The 16,278-nt window shown below is 43.9% G+C and overlaps 1 protein-coding gene across 25 annotated transcripts in view; it reads right to left on the bottom strand.

The window, feature by feature from the left end:
* Positions 1 to 16,278, bottom strand: part of TENM3 (teneurin transmembrane protein 3) — a 1,226,612-nt gene that overhangs the window by 255,058 nt on the left and 955,276 nt on the right. For 15 of the 25 annotated variants that reach the window (XM_074951193.1, XM_074951194.1, XM_074951199.1 and 12 more), the window contains one exon: positions 8,841 to 9,050. The exons of the other annotated variants lie outside the window; for them this stretch is intronic. In XM_074951193.1, coding sequence (XP_074807294.1) covers positions 8,841 to 9,050 — 210 coding nt within the window. The remainder of the gene's footprint in view (positions 1 to 8,840; positions 9,051 to 16,278) is intronic. 25 annotated transcript variants of the gene reach the window in all.

Genomic DNA, 16,278 nt, shown 5'->3' with positions numbered 1-16,278 from the left:
CTTACAGACAGCCCCCCAACCTGAAGCAAATACTCACCAGCAACCACACACCACACAACAAAAACACTAACCCAGGAACCTATCCTTGCAACAAAGCCCGTTGCCAACTGTGTCCTATGACATCATCATAGGGCCTAATCACATCAGCCACAATATCAGAGGCTCGTTCACCTGCACATCTACCAATGTGATATATGCCATCATGTGCCAGCAATGCCCCTCTGCCATGTACATTGGTCAAACTGGACAGTCTCTATGTAAAAGAATAAATGGACACAAATCAGACGTCAGGAATTATAACATTCAAAAACCAGTCGGAGAACACTTCTATCTCTCTGGTCACTCGATTACAGACCTAAAAGTTGCAATTCTTCAATAAAAAACTTCAAAAACAGACTCCAATGAGAGACTGCTGAATTGGAATTAATTTGCAAACTGGACACCATTACATTAGGCTTCAATAAAGACTGGGAGTGGATGTGTCATTACATAAAGTAAAACTATTTCCACGTTTATTTCCCCTCCCCATACTTTCCTCACACTTTCTTGTCAACTGCTGGAAATGGCCCACCTTGATTATCACTACAAAAGGTTTGTTTGTTTGTTTGTTTTTTCCTCTCTCTCTCCTGCTGGCAATAGCTCACCTTACCTGATCACTCTCATTACAGTGTGTATGGTAACACCCATTGTTTCATGTTCTCTGTGTATATAAAATCTCCCCACTGTATTTTCCTCTGCATGCATCCGATGAAGTGAGCTGTAGCTCACGAAAGCTTATGCTCAAATAAATTTGTTCGTCTCTAAGGTGCCACAAGTACTCCTTTTCTTTTTGCGGATACAGACTAACATGGCTGCTACTTTGAAACCTGTTAAAATGAAAGCTTTACTTAGTACTTTACATTTCAAATGCTTTCATGTTTTCCCTTCTTTTCTGTATCTTTAATAAAAGGGTTAAAAGGATGTTTGCGTCATGGTACTAAGCAGGCTGAGATCTCTATATACCAAACCCTGAACCTTGTTTAACAATATTTAATGTTGGAAAGGACTAGGTTACGTTAACATTTTTGGGCCCCTGTAGTGAAGCGCCCTTACCCTGGGGTTCTGCCCACCGCAGTGCCCCACAATCTTGGTCTCCCCTCCCAGGGGAACCCCCAACACTCTAAACCAGGGGTGGACAAACTTTTTGGCCTGGGGGCTGCATCAGGTTTTGGAAATTGTATGGATGGCCAGTTTGGCGAGGCTGTGCCTCCCCAAACAGCCAGGAATGGCCCGGACCCCACCCTATATCCTCCCCCCGCTTCTCGCCTCCTGACGCTCCCCCACCCAGACTTCTGCCCCATCCAATCCACCGGTTCCCTGACGGCCCCCCCAGGATCCCTACCCCATCCATCCCACTCCCTGTCCCCTGACCGCCCCCAGAACCCCCACCCCTGACTGCCCCCCCCACCCCATCCAACCATTCCTCTCATTCCTGACTGCCCCCCCCTCCCGGGACCCCTGCCCTCATCCAACTACCCCTTCTCCCTGACTGCCCCCTGCCAACCGGAACCCCTGCCCCTGACTGTCCCCTGCTGCCCCATCCAACCCCCCCTCCTTCCTGATTGCCTCCCCCCCCAGACCCCTACCCCCATTCAGCCTCCGTTACCCCCTCTGACCACCTCAACCCCTGTCCACGCTCCCCCCCCCCTCCGAACTCCCCTGCCCTTTATCCAACACCCCCGCTCCCTGCCGCCTTACCGCTCTGCCTGGAGCACCGTTGGCTGGAGCCAGCCACACACAGCACAGCTCAGAGCACCGGGTCAGGCTGGGCTCTGCACCTGCACTGCCCCAGGAGCTCACCACCCCGAGCACAGCGCTGGCGGCATGGCAAGGTGAGGCTGTGGGGTAGGGGGGACAGCAGGGGTGGGGCCAGGGACTCGACTCCCAGGCCAGGAGCTCAGGGGCCGAGCAGGAGGGTCCCGTGGGCCATAGTTTGCCCACCTCTGCTCTAAACCCACCTTGCCTCAGTGGCTACTGCCAGTCATCATCTAGCCCCCGCTCACTGGGAGGGACTGCAGTCTGTAAAGGCCACTCATCATTAGCAAGGAGATTAGGACCTGCTGTCTTTGCCTATCCTCAGGCTGCCCCTCTGCAGCCCCAGTACCTTTGTAGGCCTTCACCAAGGCCTGCAACCTGGAGGTTTACCAGGCTGGAGCTTCCCAGCCCCCTTTGCCCTTCCCCAGCAATGCTCCGGCTCTAGGTACCTTGCTCCCAGGCAGCTAGCCCTTCCCACTCTAGGGCTAGAGTGAGACTCTTCTTCTGCTCCTGGCTCACAGCCCTCTTATAAAGGCCAGCTGGGCCCTGATTGAGCTGGTCACAGCTGTGGTCAGCTGCTCACTCAGCTTCCCCCAGCTGTTCTCCCCAGGGCTGTTTTTACCCCTTCAGGGCTGGAGCAGTACAGCCCCGAAATCCAATTAATACAATGCCTTAATTTTTGGTTGGTCAATTTGAGATAGTTTTAAAGGGACTAATTTTCAGAAAGCATTCAGCTTCCAGATTCTGAAAATCGGACCTCTCTGAAATGTCTCAAGTTGAGCACCCAAAAATTATAGTACCCAAAATTACTATTACTTTTCAAAATCTTGAACCAGGTCACTAATTTAGCAGCTCTAGCTCTTACCTACTCAGGCACACTGCCTTTCCAAGTGAAGGTGCAAAATCTATGTGCTTTGCTATCCTGTCTCTAACCAACCACTGCTTTAACCACACCACCACACTTCCCTCAGAACCAGGAACAGAACTTAGTATTTCTGCTCTGTAACATTCTACTGCTATCTAGCAAATAGGTCTATAGCCAACTGGGAAAGCATGTGTGAAGTCCCCCCCGAGTTCATATAGACAATAACAGTTATTCCTTGAGCTCAAATGGTCAACATCAAGCTGACACACTGTAGGTTTGGATATTAAGCCCTTCTGATCACCCACTTGGGGTGGGTCCTCATTGTTATGCATGATATATAATTTGTTTTTCCAGTTTGCTGATTTTAAAAACTGGTTTAATTCATACACTAAAAAAACCTTTAAAACTCAGTTTTATAGTTTACAACCACTATATTCTATTTATTATGGCATGGTGAACAAGCAAACACAGGTGTTCTGCATTTTGGTCATCACATATTTTGATTACTTATGTTATACATTGGTAGGTTTGAAAGATGGGAGGTATGGAATGATGTGCTTTGAAGTTACTGCCCCCACTCTCATCACACAGCCATCTTACATATTTGGTTACAGGAATACAACTTAGAATCACAGAACTGGAATGGACCTCAAAAGGTCATCTAGTCCAGTCCCCTGCACTCAAGGCAGAACTAAATATTATCTAGACCAGTGGTTCTCAAAGTCGGTCCGCCGCTTATTCAGGGAAAGCCCCTGGCGTGCCGGACAGGTTTGTTTACCTGCCGCGTCTGCAGGTTCGGCCGATCGCGGCTCCCACTGGCCGCGGTTTGCCGCTCCAGGCCAATGGGGGCTGCGGGAAGCGGCGCGGGCAAGGGACGTGCTGGCCGCCCTTTCCGCAGCCCCCATTGGCCTGGAGCGGTGAACCGTAGCCAGTAGAAGCCACGATCAGCCGAACCTGCAGACGCTGCAGGTAAACAAACTGGTCCGGTGCACCAAGGGCTTTCCCTGAACAAGTGGCGGATCGGCTTTGAGAACCACTGATCTAGACCATCCCTGACAGGTGTTTGTCCAACCTGCTCTTAAAAATCCCCAATGATGGAGATTCCACAACCTCCCTAGGCAATTTATTCCAGTGCTTAACCACTCTGACAGTTAGGAAGTTTTTCCTATGTCTAACCTAAACCGCCCTTGCTGCAAGTTAAGCCAATTTCTTCTTGTCCTATCCTCAGAGGTTAAGAAGAACATTTTTTCTCCCTCCTCCTTGTAACAACCCTTTATGTACTTGAAAACTGTTATGTCCCCTCTCAGTCTTCTCTTCTCCAGACTAAACAAACCCAATTTTTTCAATCTTCCCTCTTAAGGTCATGTTTTCTAGACCTTTAATCATTTTTGTTGCTCTTCTCTGCACTTTCTCCATTTTTTCCACATCTTTTTCCTGAAATGTGGCGCCCAGAAGTGGACACAATATTCCAGTTGAGGCCTAATCAGCACGGAATAGAGCGGAAGAATTACTTTTCGTGTCTTGCTTACAATACTCCTGCTAATACATCCCAGAATAATATTTGCTTTTTTTGCAACAGCGTTAAACTGTAGACTCTTATTTAGCTTGTGATCCACTATGACCCCCAGGTCCCTTTCTGCATTGCTTCTTCCGAAGCAGTCATTTCCCATTTTGTATGCGTGCAACTGATTGTTCCTTCCTAAGTGGAGTACTTTGCATATGTCCTTATTGAATTTCACCCTTGTCAAGGTTCCTCCCCCACTCTGAACTCTAGGGTACAGATGTGGGGACCTGCATGAAAAACCTCCTAAGCTTATCTTTACCAGCTTAGGTCAAAACTTCCCCAAGGTACAAAATATTCCACCCTTTTGTCCTTGGATTGGCCGCTACCACCACCAAACAAATACTGGTTACTGGGGAAGAGCTGTTTGGACACGTCTTTCCCCCCAAAAATACTTCCCAAAAACCTTGCACCCTACTTCCTGGACAAGGTTTGGTAAAAAGCCTCATCAATTTGCCTAGGTGACTACAGACCCAGACCCTTGGATCTTAAGAACAATGAACAATCCTCCCAACACTTGCACCCTCCCTTTCCTGGGAAATGTTGGATAAAAAGCCTCACCAATTTGCATAGGTGACCACAGACCCAAACCCCTGGATCTGAGAACAATGAAAAAGCATTCAGTTTTCTTACAAGAAGACTTTTAATAAAAATAGAATTAGAAATAAGAAATCCCCCCTGTAAAATCAGGATGGTAAATACCTTACAGGGTAATTAGATTCAAAACATAGAGAACCCCTCTAGGCAAAAACCTTAAGTTACAAAAAAGATACACAGACAGAAATAGTTATTCTATTCAGCACAATTCTTTTCTCAGCCATTTAAAGAAATCATAATCTAACACATACCTAGCTAGATTATTTACTAAAAGTTCTAAGGCTTCATTCCTGGTCTATCCCCGGCAAAGACAAAATGTAGACAGACCCACAAACCCTTTGTTTCTCTCCCTCCTACCAGCTTTTGAAAGTATCTTGTCTCCTCATTGGTCATTTTGGTCAGGTGCCAGCGAGGTTACCTTTAGCTTCTTAACCCTTTACAGGTGAGAGGAGATTTCCTCTGGCCAGGAGGGATTTTAAAGGGGTTTACCCTTCCCTTTCTATTTATGACAACCCTATTTACTTCAGACCATTTCTCCAGTTTGTCCAGATCATTTTGAATTTTAATCCTATCCTCCAAAGCACTTGCAACCCCTCCGAGCTTCGTATCATCCGCAAACTTTATAAGTGTACTCTATGCCATTATCTAGATCACTGCTGAAGATATTGAACAGAACTGGACCCAGAACTGATCCCTCCGGGACCCCACTCATTATGCCCTTCCAGCATGACTGTGAACCACCGATAACTACTCTCTGGGAACAGTTTTCCAACCAGTTATGCAACCACCTTATAGTAGTTCCATCTAGGTTGCATTTCCCTAATTTTTTTATGACAAGATCATGTGAGATAGTATCAAAAGCCTTACTAAAGTCAAGATATACCACATCTACTGATTCCCCCCATCTACAAGGCTTGTTACCCTGTCAAAGAAAGCTATCAGGCTGGTTTGACATGATTTGTTCTTGACAAATCCATGCCGACTGTTGTTTATCACCTTATTATCTTCTAGGTGTTTGCGAACTGATTGCTTACTTATTTGCTCCATTATCTTTCTGGGTGCATAAGTGAAGCTGACTGGTCTGTAATTCCCCGGGTTGTCCTTATTTCCCTTTTTATAGATGGGCACTATATTTGCCCTTTTCCAGTTTTCTGGATTGTCTCCTGTCTTCCATGACTTTTCAAAGATAATTGCTAATGGCTCAGATATCTCCTCAGTCAGCTCCTTGAGTATTCTAGGATGCATTTCATCAGGCCCTGGTGATTTGAAGACATCTAACTTGTCTTATATCAGAGGGGTAGCTGTGTTAGTCTGGGTCTGTAAAAGCAGCAAAGAGTCCTCTGGCACCTTATAGGCTAACAGACGTATTGGAGCATAAGCTTTCGTGGGTGAACACCCACTTTGTCAGATGCATGTAGTGGAAATTTCCAGAGGCAGGTATAAATATGCAAGCAAGAATCAGGCTAGGGATAACGAGGTTAGTTCAATCAGGGAGGATGAGGCCCTCTTCTAGCAGTTGAGGTGTGAACACCAAGGGAGGAGAAACTGCTTTTGCAGTTGGCTAACCATTCACAGTCTTTGTTTAATCCTGAGCTGATAGTATCAAATTTGAAAATGAACTGAAGCTCAGCAGTTTCTCTTTGAAGTCTGGTCCTGAAGTTTTTTTGCTGCAGGATGGCTACCTTTAAATCTACTATTGTGTGTCCAGGGAGGTTGAAGTGTTCTCCTACAGGTTTTTTTATATTGCCATTCCTAATATCTGATTTGTGTCCATTTATCCTTTTATGTAGGGACTGTTCAGTTTGGCCGAAGTACATAGCAGAGGGGCATTGCTAGCACATGATGGCGTAGATTACATTGGTGGACGTGCGGGTAAATGAACCAGTGATGGTGTGGCTGATCTGGTTAGGTCCTGTGATGGTGTTGCTGGTGTAGATATGTGTGAAGAGTTGGCATCGAGGTTTGTTGCATGGATTGGTTCCTAAGTTAGAGTTACTATGGTGCGGTGTGTAGTTGCTGGTGAGAATATGCTTCAGGTTGGCAGGCTGTCTGTGAGCGAGAACTGGCCTGCCTCCCAAGGCCTGTGAAAGTGAGGGATCGTTGTCCAGGATGCGTTGTAGATCACTGATGATGCATTGGAGAGGTTTAGCTGAGAACTGTATGTGATGGCCAGTGGAGTTCTGTTGGTTTCTTTCTTGGGCTTGTCTTGCAGCAGGAGGCTTCTGGGTACGTCTGGCTCTGTTGATCTGTTTCCTTATTTCCTTCTGTGGGTATCGTAGTTTTGACAATGCTTGGTGAAGATCTTGTAGGTGTTGGTCTCTGTCTGAGAGGTTGGAGCAAATGCGGTTGTACCTCAGCACTTGGCTGTAGACAATGTATCGTATCGTGTGGTGTGTCCGGGATGGAAGCTGGAGGCATGAAGGTAGGCATAGAGGTCGGTGTGTTTTCGGTATAGGGTGGTGTTAATGTGACCGTCACCAATGTAATCTATGCCTTCATGTGCCAGCAATGCCCCTCTGTGCTCCAATACATCTGTTAGTCTATAAGGTGCCACAGGACTCTTTTTAACTTGTCTAAGTAATTTTTGACTTGTTTGTTCCCTATTTTAGATTCTGATCCTACCACATTTTCACTGGCATTCACCATGTTAGATGTCCAATCACCATCAATTTTCTTGGTGAAAACCGAAACAGAAGTCATTAAGCATCTCTGCCATTTCCACTTTTTCTGTTATTGTCTTTCCCCCCTCATTGAGTAATGGGCCTACTCCGTCCTTGGTCTTCCTCTTGCTTCTAATGTATTTGTAGTATGTTTTCTTGTTTCCTTTTATGTCCCTAGCTAGTTTGATCTCATTTTGTGCCTTGGCTTTTCTAAATTTGTCCCTACACACTTGTGTTACTTGTTTATATTCATCCTTTGTAATTTGACCGAGTTTCCACTTTTTGTAGGACACTTTTTTGAGTTTTAGATCATTGAAGATCTCCTGGTTAAGCCAGGGTGGTCTCTTGCCATACTTCCTATCTTTCCTATGCAGTGGGATAGTTTGCTCTTGTGCCCTTAATAATGTCTCTTTGAAAAACTGCCAACTGTCTTCAATTGTTTTTCCCCTCAGACTTGATTCCCATGGGATTTTACCTACCATCTCCCTGAGTTTGCTAAAGTCTGCCTTCTTGAAATCCATTGTCTTTATTGTGTTGTTCTCCCTCCTACCACTGCTTAGAATCATGAACTCTACCATTTCATGATCCCTTTCACCCAAGTTGCCTTCCACTTTCAAATTCTCAACCAGTTCCTCCCTATTTGTCAAATCAAGTCTAGAACAGCCTCCCCCCTAGTAGCTTTCTCCACCTTCTGAAATAAAAAATTGTCTCCAATACATTCCAAGAACTTGCTGGATAATCTGTGCCCTGCTGTGTTATTTTCCCAACAGATGTCTGTGTAGTTGAAGTCCCCCATCACTACCAAGTCCTGTGATTTGGATGATTTTGTTAGTTGTTTAAAAAAAGCCTCATCCACCTTGACAGTGTGTGTTCCAAGGCTGCATGAGTTCCCCAAATCCTGCCCTTCTTGGCAGTAAAACCACATCAGCCCCAGCGTGTCTGGGACCTCTGCATTTGTGGAAGTTAGTCAGTAGGACATACCCTCAAAATGTTGAAGCTAAATATTATCTCAGTTTAACAAACTTCAGCTTACCATTTGAAAAGAACCATAAATGTAGGGCAGTCAGACCTCCGCTGTGAGTTATAATACATAATGTACAATTAGTGGTTCTTGCTGTATGTGATTACTACTTCAAAAATAATTTAGATAAACTACTTTCATCTTATATACCACAAAAGGTCAATTTCTGCTCTTGCTTATTCTGCATTCTTGAAAGTACACAATCACTTGTGAAAATTAAAGGGAAGATGAATTTAAAATATTGAATGATTTTAATCTCCTTCACTCGTATCAGACTGCTTTATAACAGGATGGAAAATAAGAAAGTGCATTCAAACTATGGACAAGTTGTCCTCTTCTTACCATGATCTGGGGGAAAAACTGAAACAGTACCGGTCTGTACTAGATAAGTGCTGGCAGTATAGTCCTCATCTGTATCAGAGTCCTGAACTGGCTGGATGGCATTAGTACTTAGCAACCACCTCTGGTTGTCATGGCGATTGGGTGATGGAGGAAGGGAATGTAAATGTTCAATGACGGATGGACTAGATGAAGAGGATGGCATGGGAGGACCTATGGAAAAATAAAAATAAAATGTTTTAAAATATGGGTCAGGATATCACATAAGAGATAAATAAAGTCCTTTCTACATCCTTGAAAGGAAAGCCATTTATTAAAATAATAAAAATGGGGTGGGCAAAAAAGATATTACTGGAGCATGCAATACAAATGGTTTTAAAAGCTTAAAATGTCACAATGTAAGGGTCTGATCTTGTGGTCACCCACTACTGCAGGGAGTAGTAACACAAGGAATCCCCTCGATTATGCTGAGTAGTAGATGAGAGGAGGCTCAGGTCCCAAGTAACTATGTATAAAAAGGTTTGGTTTTCCAGCACTTGCAAAAGAAATTACTTTCTACTCTTTTAATCTGACTTTTGGTTTATAGGGGCACTGTAACAGCCAGAGGGCCTAAAAAGTAAAATTAATGGTTCTGTTTTGGCTTGAGGAAATGAATACTTATGTCATGCAAGCACACATATATTGCACCATCCCTCCATTCTGCACGTCTGCTCTGCTTTTGTAAGTGGGCAGGCAGAATGAAAGCATTCAGAAATCAGGATTCTTGTACATTTCAGAGCAAAATTCCTGTATATGAAAAGCCCCACCTGCTCATTTTAATAGAAAAGACAGGCATGAGTGGAGAGACAGCATGAAGTGTTATGCTTCAGATCACAGATATGCAGAAATCCAGAACTGTGGGTTTGTAATATATGAATTGCCATTGATGAGAAGCTAGGATTTTAGCAATGTAAGGGGGAGGGATTATAGTTTATTTCAAAACACAAATGTCAATTAAAAGGAAAACAAACATTAACTTTTAAAATCAGTGAAATGTTGGGCCTATCAAACTTCGTATCCATCTAAACAAGAGATTAACATTAAGTTGCTTTAAAACATGGAATCAGAGAAATGTAAGGCTGGAAGGGATCTCAAGAGGTTATCAAGTCAAGTCCCTGCACTGAGGCAAGACCTAGACCATCCCTGACAGTTGTTTGTCCAGTCTGTTCTTAAAAGCCTCCAATAATGGGGATTCCACAACCTCCCTGGGAAGCCTATTTCAGAGCTTAAATATGTTAGAATTTTTACCCCCTAACACCTAACCTAAATCTCCCTTTCTGTAGATTAAGTCAATTTCTTCTTGTTCTACCTTCAGTGAACATGTAGAACAATTGATCGTTGTCCTCTTTATAACACCCCTTAGCATATTTGAAGACTGTTATGTCCCCCACTCAGTCTACTTTTCTCAAGACCAAATAAGACCTACTTTCCTCTTACATGAGATTTTCTAAACCTTTTATCATTTTTGTTGCTCTCTTCTGGATTCTCTCCAATTTATCCACATCTTTCCTAAGATGTGGCACCCAGAATTTGACACTGCACTCTAGAGTCTGCACTGGTAAGGCCTCAGCTGGAGGGACAATTACTTCCCACGGCTTACATTCAACACTCTTGTGAATACACCCCAGAATTATATTAGCCTCTTTTGCAACTGCATCACATTGATGACCCATACTGAATTTGTGATCCACTATAACCCCATATCCTTTTCAGAAGTACTCCCACCTAGCCAGTTATTCCCTATTTTGTAGTTGTGCACTTGATTTTTACTTCCTAAGTGCTGTATTTTGCACTTATCTTCATTGAATTTTCATCTTGCTAAATTCAGACCAGTTCTCCAATTTGTGAAGATTGATTTGAATTCTTATCCTGTCATCCAAAATGCTTGCAATACCTTCCAGTTTAGTATCATCTGCAAATTTTATAAGCATATTTTGCATTCCATTATCCAAGTCATTAATGCATGACATTGTTGACTCATATTCAGTTAGCAAAATATTGACTAGTACTGGACCCAGGACTGAGCCCCACGGGACCCTACTAGATACATCCTCCAAATTTCACGTCGAACCATTGATAACTACTCTTTGAGAACCAGTTGTGCACCCATCTTACAGAAATTTCATTTAAACCACATCGCCCTAGTTTGGTTATGAGAATGTTATGTGGAACTGTATGAAAAGCCTTACTAAAAATCAAGATATATCACTTTGCTTTGCCCCCTTTTCTGTTAGACCAGTAACCCTATTAAAGATCATATATACACTTATTCCACAGCTGTTGCATACACGATGAAAAATATTTCCTATTTTAACCATAAAATCAAACACATCCAGATAAGGACTAGAGAATGATATTGATATATTTGGTACTTAAAAATCCACAGCTGGTAAAGAATGGTTACTTACCTTACAATAACTGTGGGTCTTTGAGATATAGTAGTCATGTGGATGCCAGTGTAGCTATATATGTGCCTTATGCATGGAGTTTTTTAAACTACAATGTCTGTCGGGGTTTCACATGCACCCTGTGCCTCTTTGTGTTCCCATGTAAGGGCATAAAGGAAGGAGCAGCCCTCCCTCTCCCTCCCAAGTTCTCTCGCAATTCAAAGCCTGTGGTAGCTGAGAACTCTGAAGAGCAGGAAGAGAAGGTGGGTTGAGGGATCCACACTGACATCATCTCGAAGATCACTGTTGTTATAGATTAAGTAACCATTCTTTCTTCTTTGAATATATTGAGATGGATCCCACTGGAAAGCAGTGCCCCCTCAAGATGGTGGGAATGAGGAGTTTCAGCTGTATCATATGAACATGGATTTCTCTCCCGAACTTGGCATCTGATCTAGCAACTAAGTCCAAGGTATAGTGTTTGGCAAAGGTCAATGGATTACTCCACACTGCTGATTTCTGATAGTGGCACATTTCTGAAGTAGCTGCACTATGTAGCCTGTGCTTGGGTGGAGTGAGCCTTGATGTTTAGAGGCAAAGTACACCAGGCACCTGGTAACATTACGTGATCAATTTCAATATTCTTGATGAAGAGATGGCTTGACTTTTACAATGCCCAATTACAACTAATAATAGAAGCGCGACAGTGTGATCCTGTCAATATAATAAAGCAAACTCCTGGGTACATCCAATGTGTGTAACTTCTTTTCTTTCGGTGCAGAGTGTGGCTTCAGGAAAAAGACAGGTGGTTGACTGTGTTTTGATACACATCTGAGATCAGCTTAGGAATGAACTTCTGGTGAGGTCGCATATTAAGAACATCTTCCATTAGGTACAGCCTTCTGGTAGATGTTTTCCTGCTCTGTACAGTATTTCCTGAACTTGTAAGGAGAAGTCTCTGTCTAGTCTGGATGGAGTATCTGGCCCTGAAACTGAGATCAGATCCAGATGGTCTGGAAGCTGGTTTGAGAGCTGAAAGGACAGCTGCAGGAAGTCTGTCATCCAAAACTGTCTTGGTCAATAGGAAGCTATTAAAATGATTAGCTTTGCTCTTTCAATCTTGGCGATTACCCTGGGGATCAGGGTAATCAGTGGAAAGGCACAGAGCAGCCTCTGTTCCATTGCAGAAGGAAGGCATCTGACATGATTCTAAACTAAGGCCTCCTCTGGAGCCAAAATTCTGACACTTGGCGTTGTTCTTGACATCAAAGAAGTCTAATATGGGGGATCTGCAGTGACAGAATACCAGTCCTATGCCAAACCTGTGTAAGGACCTTTCATGAAGGGTCACAGTTTCCCTGGTCAGGAAGTTTGCTAGACTGTTACTAACTCCCAAGGGAGGAAGGACCATTGGGGTCACTACATTCCAAGTCCCGAATTTTATGGCCTCCAGGCAGAGGGGCGAAGAGCTGGAGCTCTTTTTTTTTTATGTAGTGCATGGCTGCTGTATTATCTGTGAGTTCTGAAGGAGAGGCAGAAATGCCCCTTGGCTTCCCTCATTAATGGGGAGAGCAACCCCAGCTGGGACTGATGCAGTCAAAATGTCAAAGAGTTTCTGGTATTTCTCTTGTATTACTACTTATTTGATATCTAGGTCTCTGTGATACAAGATAGGAAAATCTGAAAGGTCTTAAAGTCATCACTTGTGGGGACAGGGGCGAGTGTAACTGCCTCATCAGGCAAAAATGACAATTCTTTCAGTGGACACTGGGGATATTGTTGTCCATCTGCTACCCCCAGCTCCTGGGTGTTCACAGGCAGCCTGATCTCCTCCTCTTCCTGGACATACATGAGGGCGATCCACTGCAAGATACTCACGATGACAGTCCCCAGAATGGCCAAGGTAGCATGCCATATGGGTCCTGGCTCAGTCGGCAGTGATTGACCAAAAGCACTATAGGTTTCCTTGACGCTGGTGCCATGTGATAACGATCTCTGGTGTCATCCCTACGGTACTACAAGAAGGCAGAAGACAGCCATCCCTGCTTAATGCTAGAAGGAAAGCATAATATGGTGATGGTGAAGAAGGGTAAGACTTTTCGAACAGCGATACCATGCAGCAATGCCTCTGCTCAAGTCCTGGTGCCAGGTGCTGCTCCAATACCAACAATGTCCCTGGAGGAGAACTCGATAATTCTACCAGGGCATACCTTGGGCTTGTAATCGGTGTGGTTGTCAGTACTGGTGTCTTCGTCTGTGCCAGTGACAGTTTACTATGCATCATTTCTGATTGAGTGGCAGACTTGGATGCCTTGCCCTAGGACGAATGAAGCTGCTTCTCCTCCTTACAGAGCCATATCTCCTGATGCCTGAAGCCAAACTTGGGCTCCAATTGGCTGTCCTTCAGTCCCACCTTTACGTCAGGGTGCCAGTGCAGGCTATAACAATGACATTGTTGGCACTGGGGGAGATGGCACTGAGCTCAATGCCAATGTTGGGGCTGTTGGTGTCAATACTGGTGTAGAGACGTCTGGTGCTAAAGGCAGAGGCAGTTGCCCTCAATGTAGCCTGTGCCAATTTTGATAGTGTCTTCTTTCCTGCCTTTTGCTGGGTTGTGTGATGTGGTTGAGAGTGTGTTCATGGATGAAGACCCTTTTGACCGTTCTTTGGAAGTATTAACTTCCTCTGGGTCTGAAGTCCTACACATAAATTGCCTTAATATAGTGGTTCTCAACCAGGGGCCTGGGGCCACCCTAGAGGGCCTCGAACAGGTTTTATGGGGGCCTCCAAGCAGGGCCAGCATTAGACTCGCTGGGGCCCAGGGGAGAAAGCCGAAGCCCCACCACATGGGGCTGAAGCCCAGGTCCCTGAGCCCCGCCACCCGGGGCTGAAGCTGAAGCCTGAGCAATGTAGCTTCTGGGGGACCCCTGTGGCATGGGGTCCCAGGCAATTGTCCTGCTTGCTACCACCTAATACCACCCCTGGCTTTTATATGCACAAAACCTGTTATTGTGGCACACGTGGGCCGCAGAGTTTTTGTAGCATGTTGGGGGGGGGGGCATCAGAAAGAGAAAGGTTGAGAACCTCTGCTCTAATAGATGCACTTGCAGTCACACATTTCTAGAATTATGACTTCCTGAGCAGAAGGATTTACATGTCAAACGTCTATGTGGAACATGGCTGTCCCTCAGAAAGAATAGGCTTTGACTATGCCCATCGACCAGACCAATGAGTTTGCTGCAGATCGAGCAGGATTTAAATCCAGAGTGTTTGAAGCCCTTCATGTTGGTCAGTGCAAGGCACTTTACCCTGCTATGTCGGTGCATGTCTCTCTTCCTCCATCCTTTTTCTCTGGTGGGCTACAGGAATGAAGGTGGAGGGAAAGTGACCACATTTGGGGAGAAGAGAAGGAGATTCTTCACTGAAAAGGTAAATTTTAAGCTAGAAAAAATAGCACTGCCATGGTCAGGAAGACTGAACTAGGAGGGTCACAGCCAATTCCCCCTTTAGGCAGCACAAGGAGGCACAAGGTGCATGCATGGACCCAATATACACTGATATTTAAAAAAAATCTGATCTCATGCCCGTAAGATGCATGCCTATCTACAGTGGGATTTACACTGACACACAGTCGAAGAACAAATCGAATCAATTTTGCAAACTCTACTGTGTTCTAGAAAAGAAGCATACTGCTAATATTCTACATGAAATGAGATACTGAAAAGCTTTTGAATAAAATGTTATCCTGCCTGTAGATGGAGCACTTTGTCTGGAAACCAAGTAGCTGTATCACATGTATTATTTAAATTAGAAAATTAGCTTCACCTGCACTGTTATCATATACAAGATGAAAACGCAGTATTAAAATAACAGAGAAAAATTAGGAAGAATATTTTTCATCCTCAAATTATTTAATCTAATGGCACTCAGCAGTACAATTACACTGGGTAAAGTTATGTTACATTTTAGATTAATAATATATTGTCAATATCTTGAATTACCTCCTCTTCCTGTTCCCATTTTACATGTTCCTACCATTGTATTGCTTTTTTCACTCCTTTGTTTTTGCTTCCAGACTGAATATAGCAGGTCCCACGATATATCAGATTTCTCAAATTTAGTTTTAACCAGACGCTAAGATCTCTTTGGGCAGTTTCCATGGAAGTAAAACTGCTCTATTCTACCCACAGAACTGTTTGCTTAGCTTTTCCACATGTCATATTTCCCTTTCTGGCTTAACTCTCTAGTGGGAAGCACAATACATTACTATGTAAGGAACTGAATTTGAGATTAGAATTTGGCCCAAGGGACAATGAACACCTTCTACTGATATAGTAACTCCATGTCCAGCTCAGAATGGTCAGCCAAACACAGAGTTATTAGCTGGAGAAGTAATGCAGGGGAAGAATGGAAATTTTCAGGGCTTTAAGAGGGAATCACAGGAGGAGTAGGGAACAAAGCATGGACACGAGCTGAAGAGCTATTAAGCCAGCAGTGTCATCAGATTTTCTTGCAATGCATTTATGGCTCACTTTCTGGTAACCTGTGCTGCTTCTTATTTTTTGAGCGTGTTCTTATAATGTTATTTAGCATGTATAAAAACAGATTTAAGAACCATTATATTTTATTCATTAAATAATTACAGGAACACCTAAACAGCTATTTCAAAGATGGGGGGATGGGGAGGAAGAGAGCTATAAAACTTTATATGTTGGAACAAATATCTCAGGCTAACTCTGAACATCTCACACTGCAGACTAGCCCAACCCCAATATGTTGGAGGTGTACACCACCTTCGGAGCAAATGAACATATCAGTCACAGATACGGAATGAAACGTATGCATGCATGGTAGGTTTTCATGATGCTCTTGCTTTCCCTCTCTTAGTGTAATTCATTAGCTTTATATACAACACAGTCTTGATTATGTAAACCTTAATTATCCAAAACACTCTTATCTGAAAAAAGGGTTATGTCCATCAAGTTCACTGAAAACTTCCTCAATTATTCAAATGT

This window comes from Natator depressus, chromosome 4, assembly GCF_965152275.1.
Source record: "Natator depressus isolate rNatDep1 chromosome 4, rNatDep2.hap1, whole genome shotgun sequence".
Lineage (NCBI taxonomy): Eukaryota > Metazoa > Chordata > Testudines > Cheloniidae > Natator > Natator depressus.
This window is presented reverse-complemented; position numbering and strand designations above follow the sequence as displayed.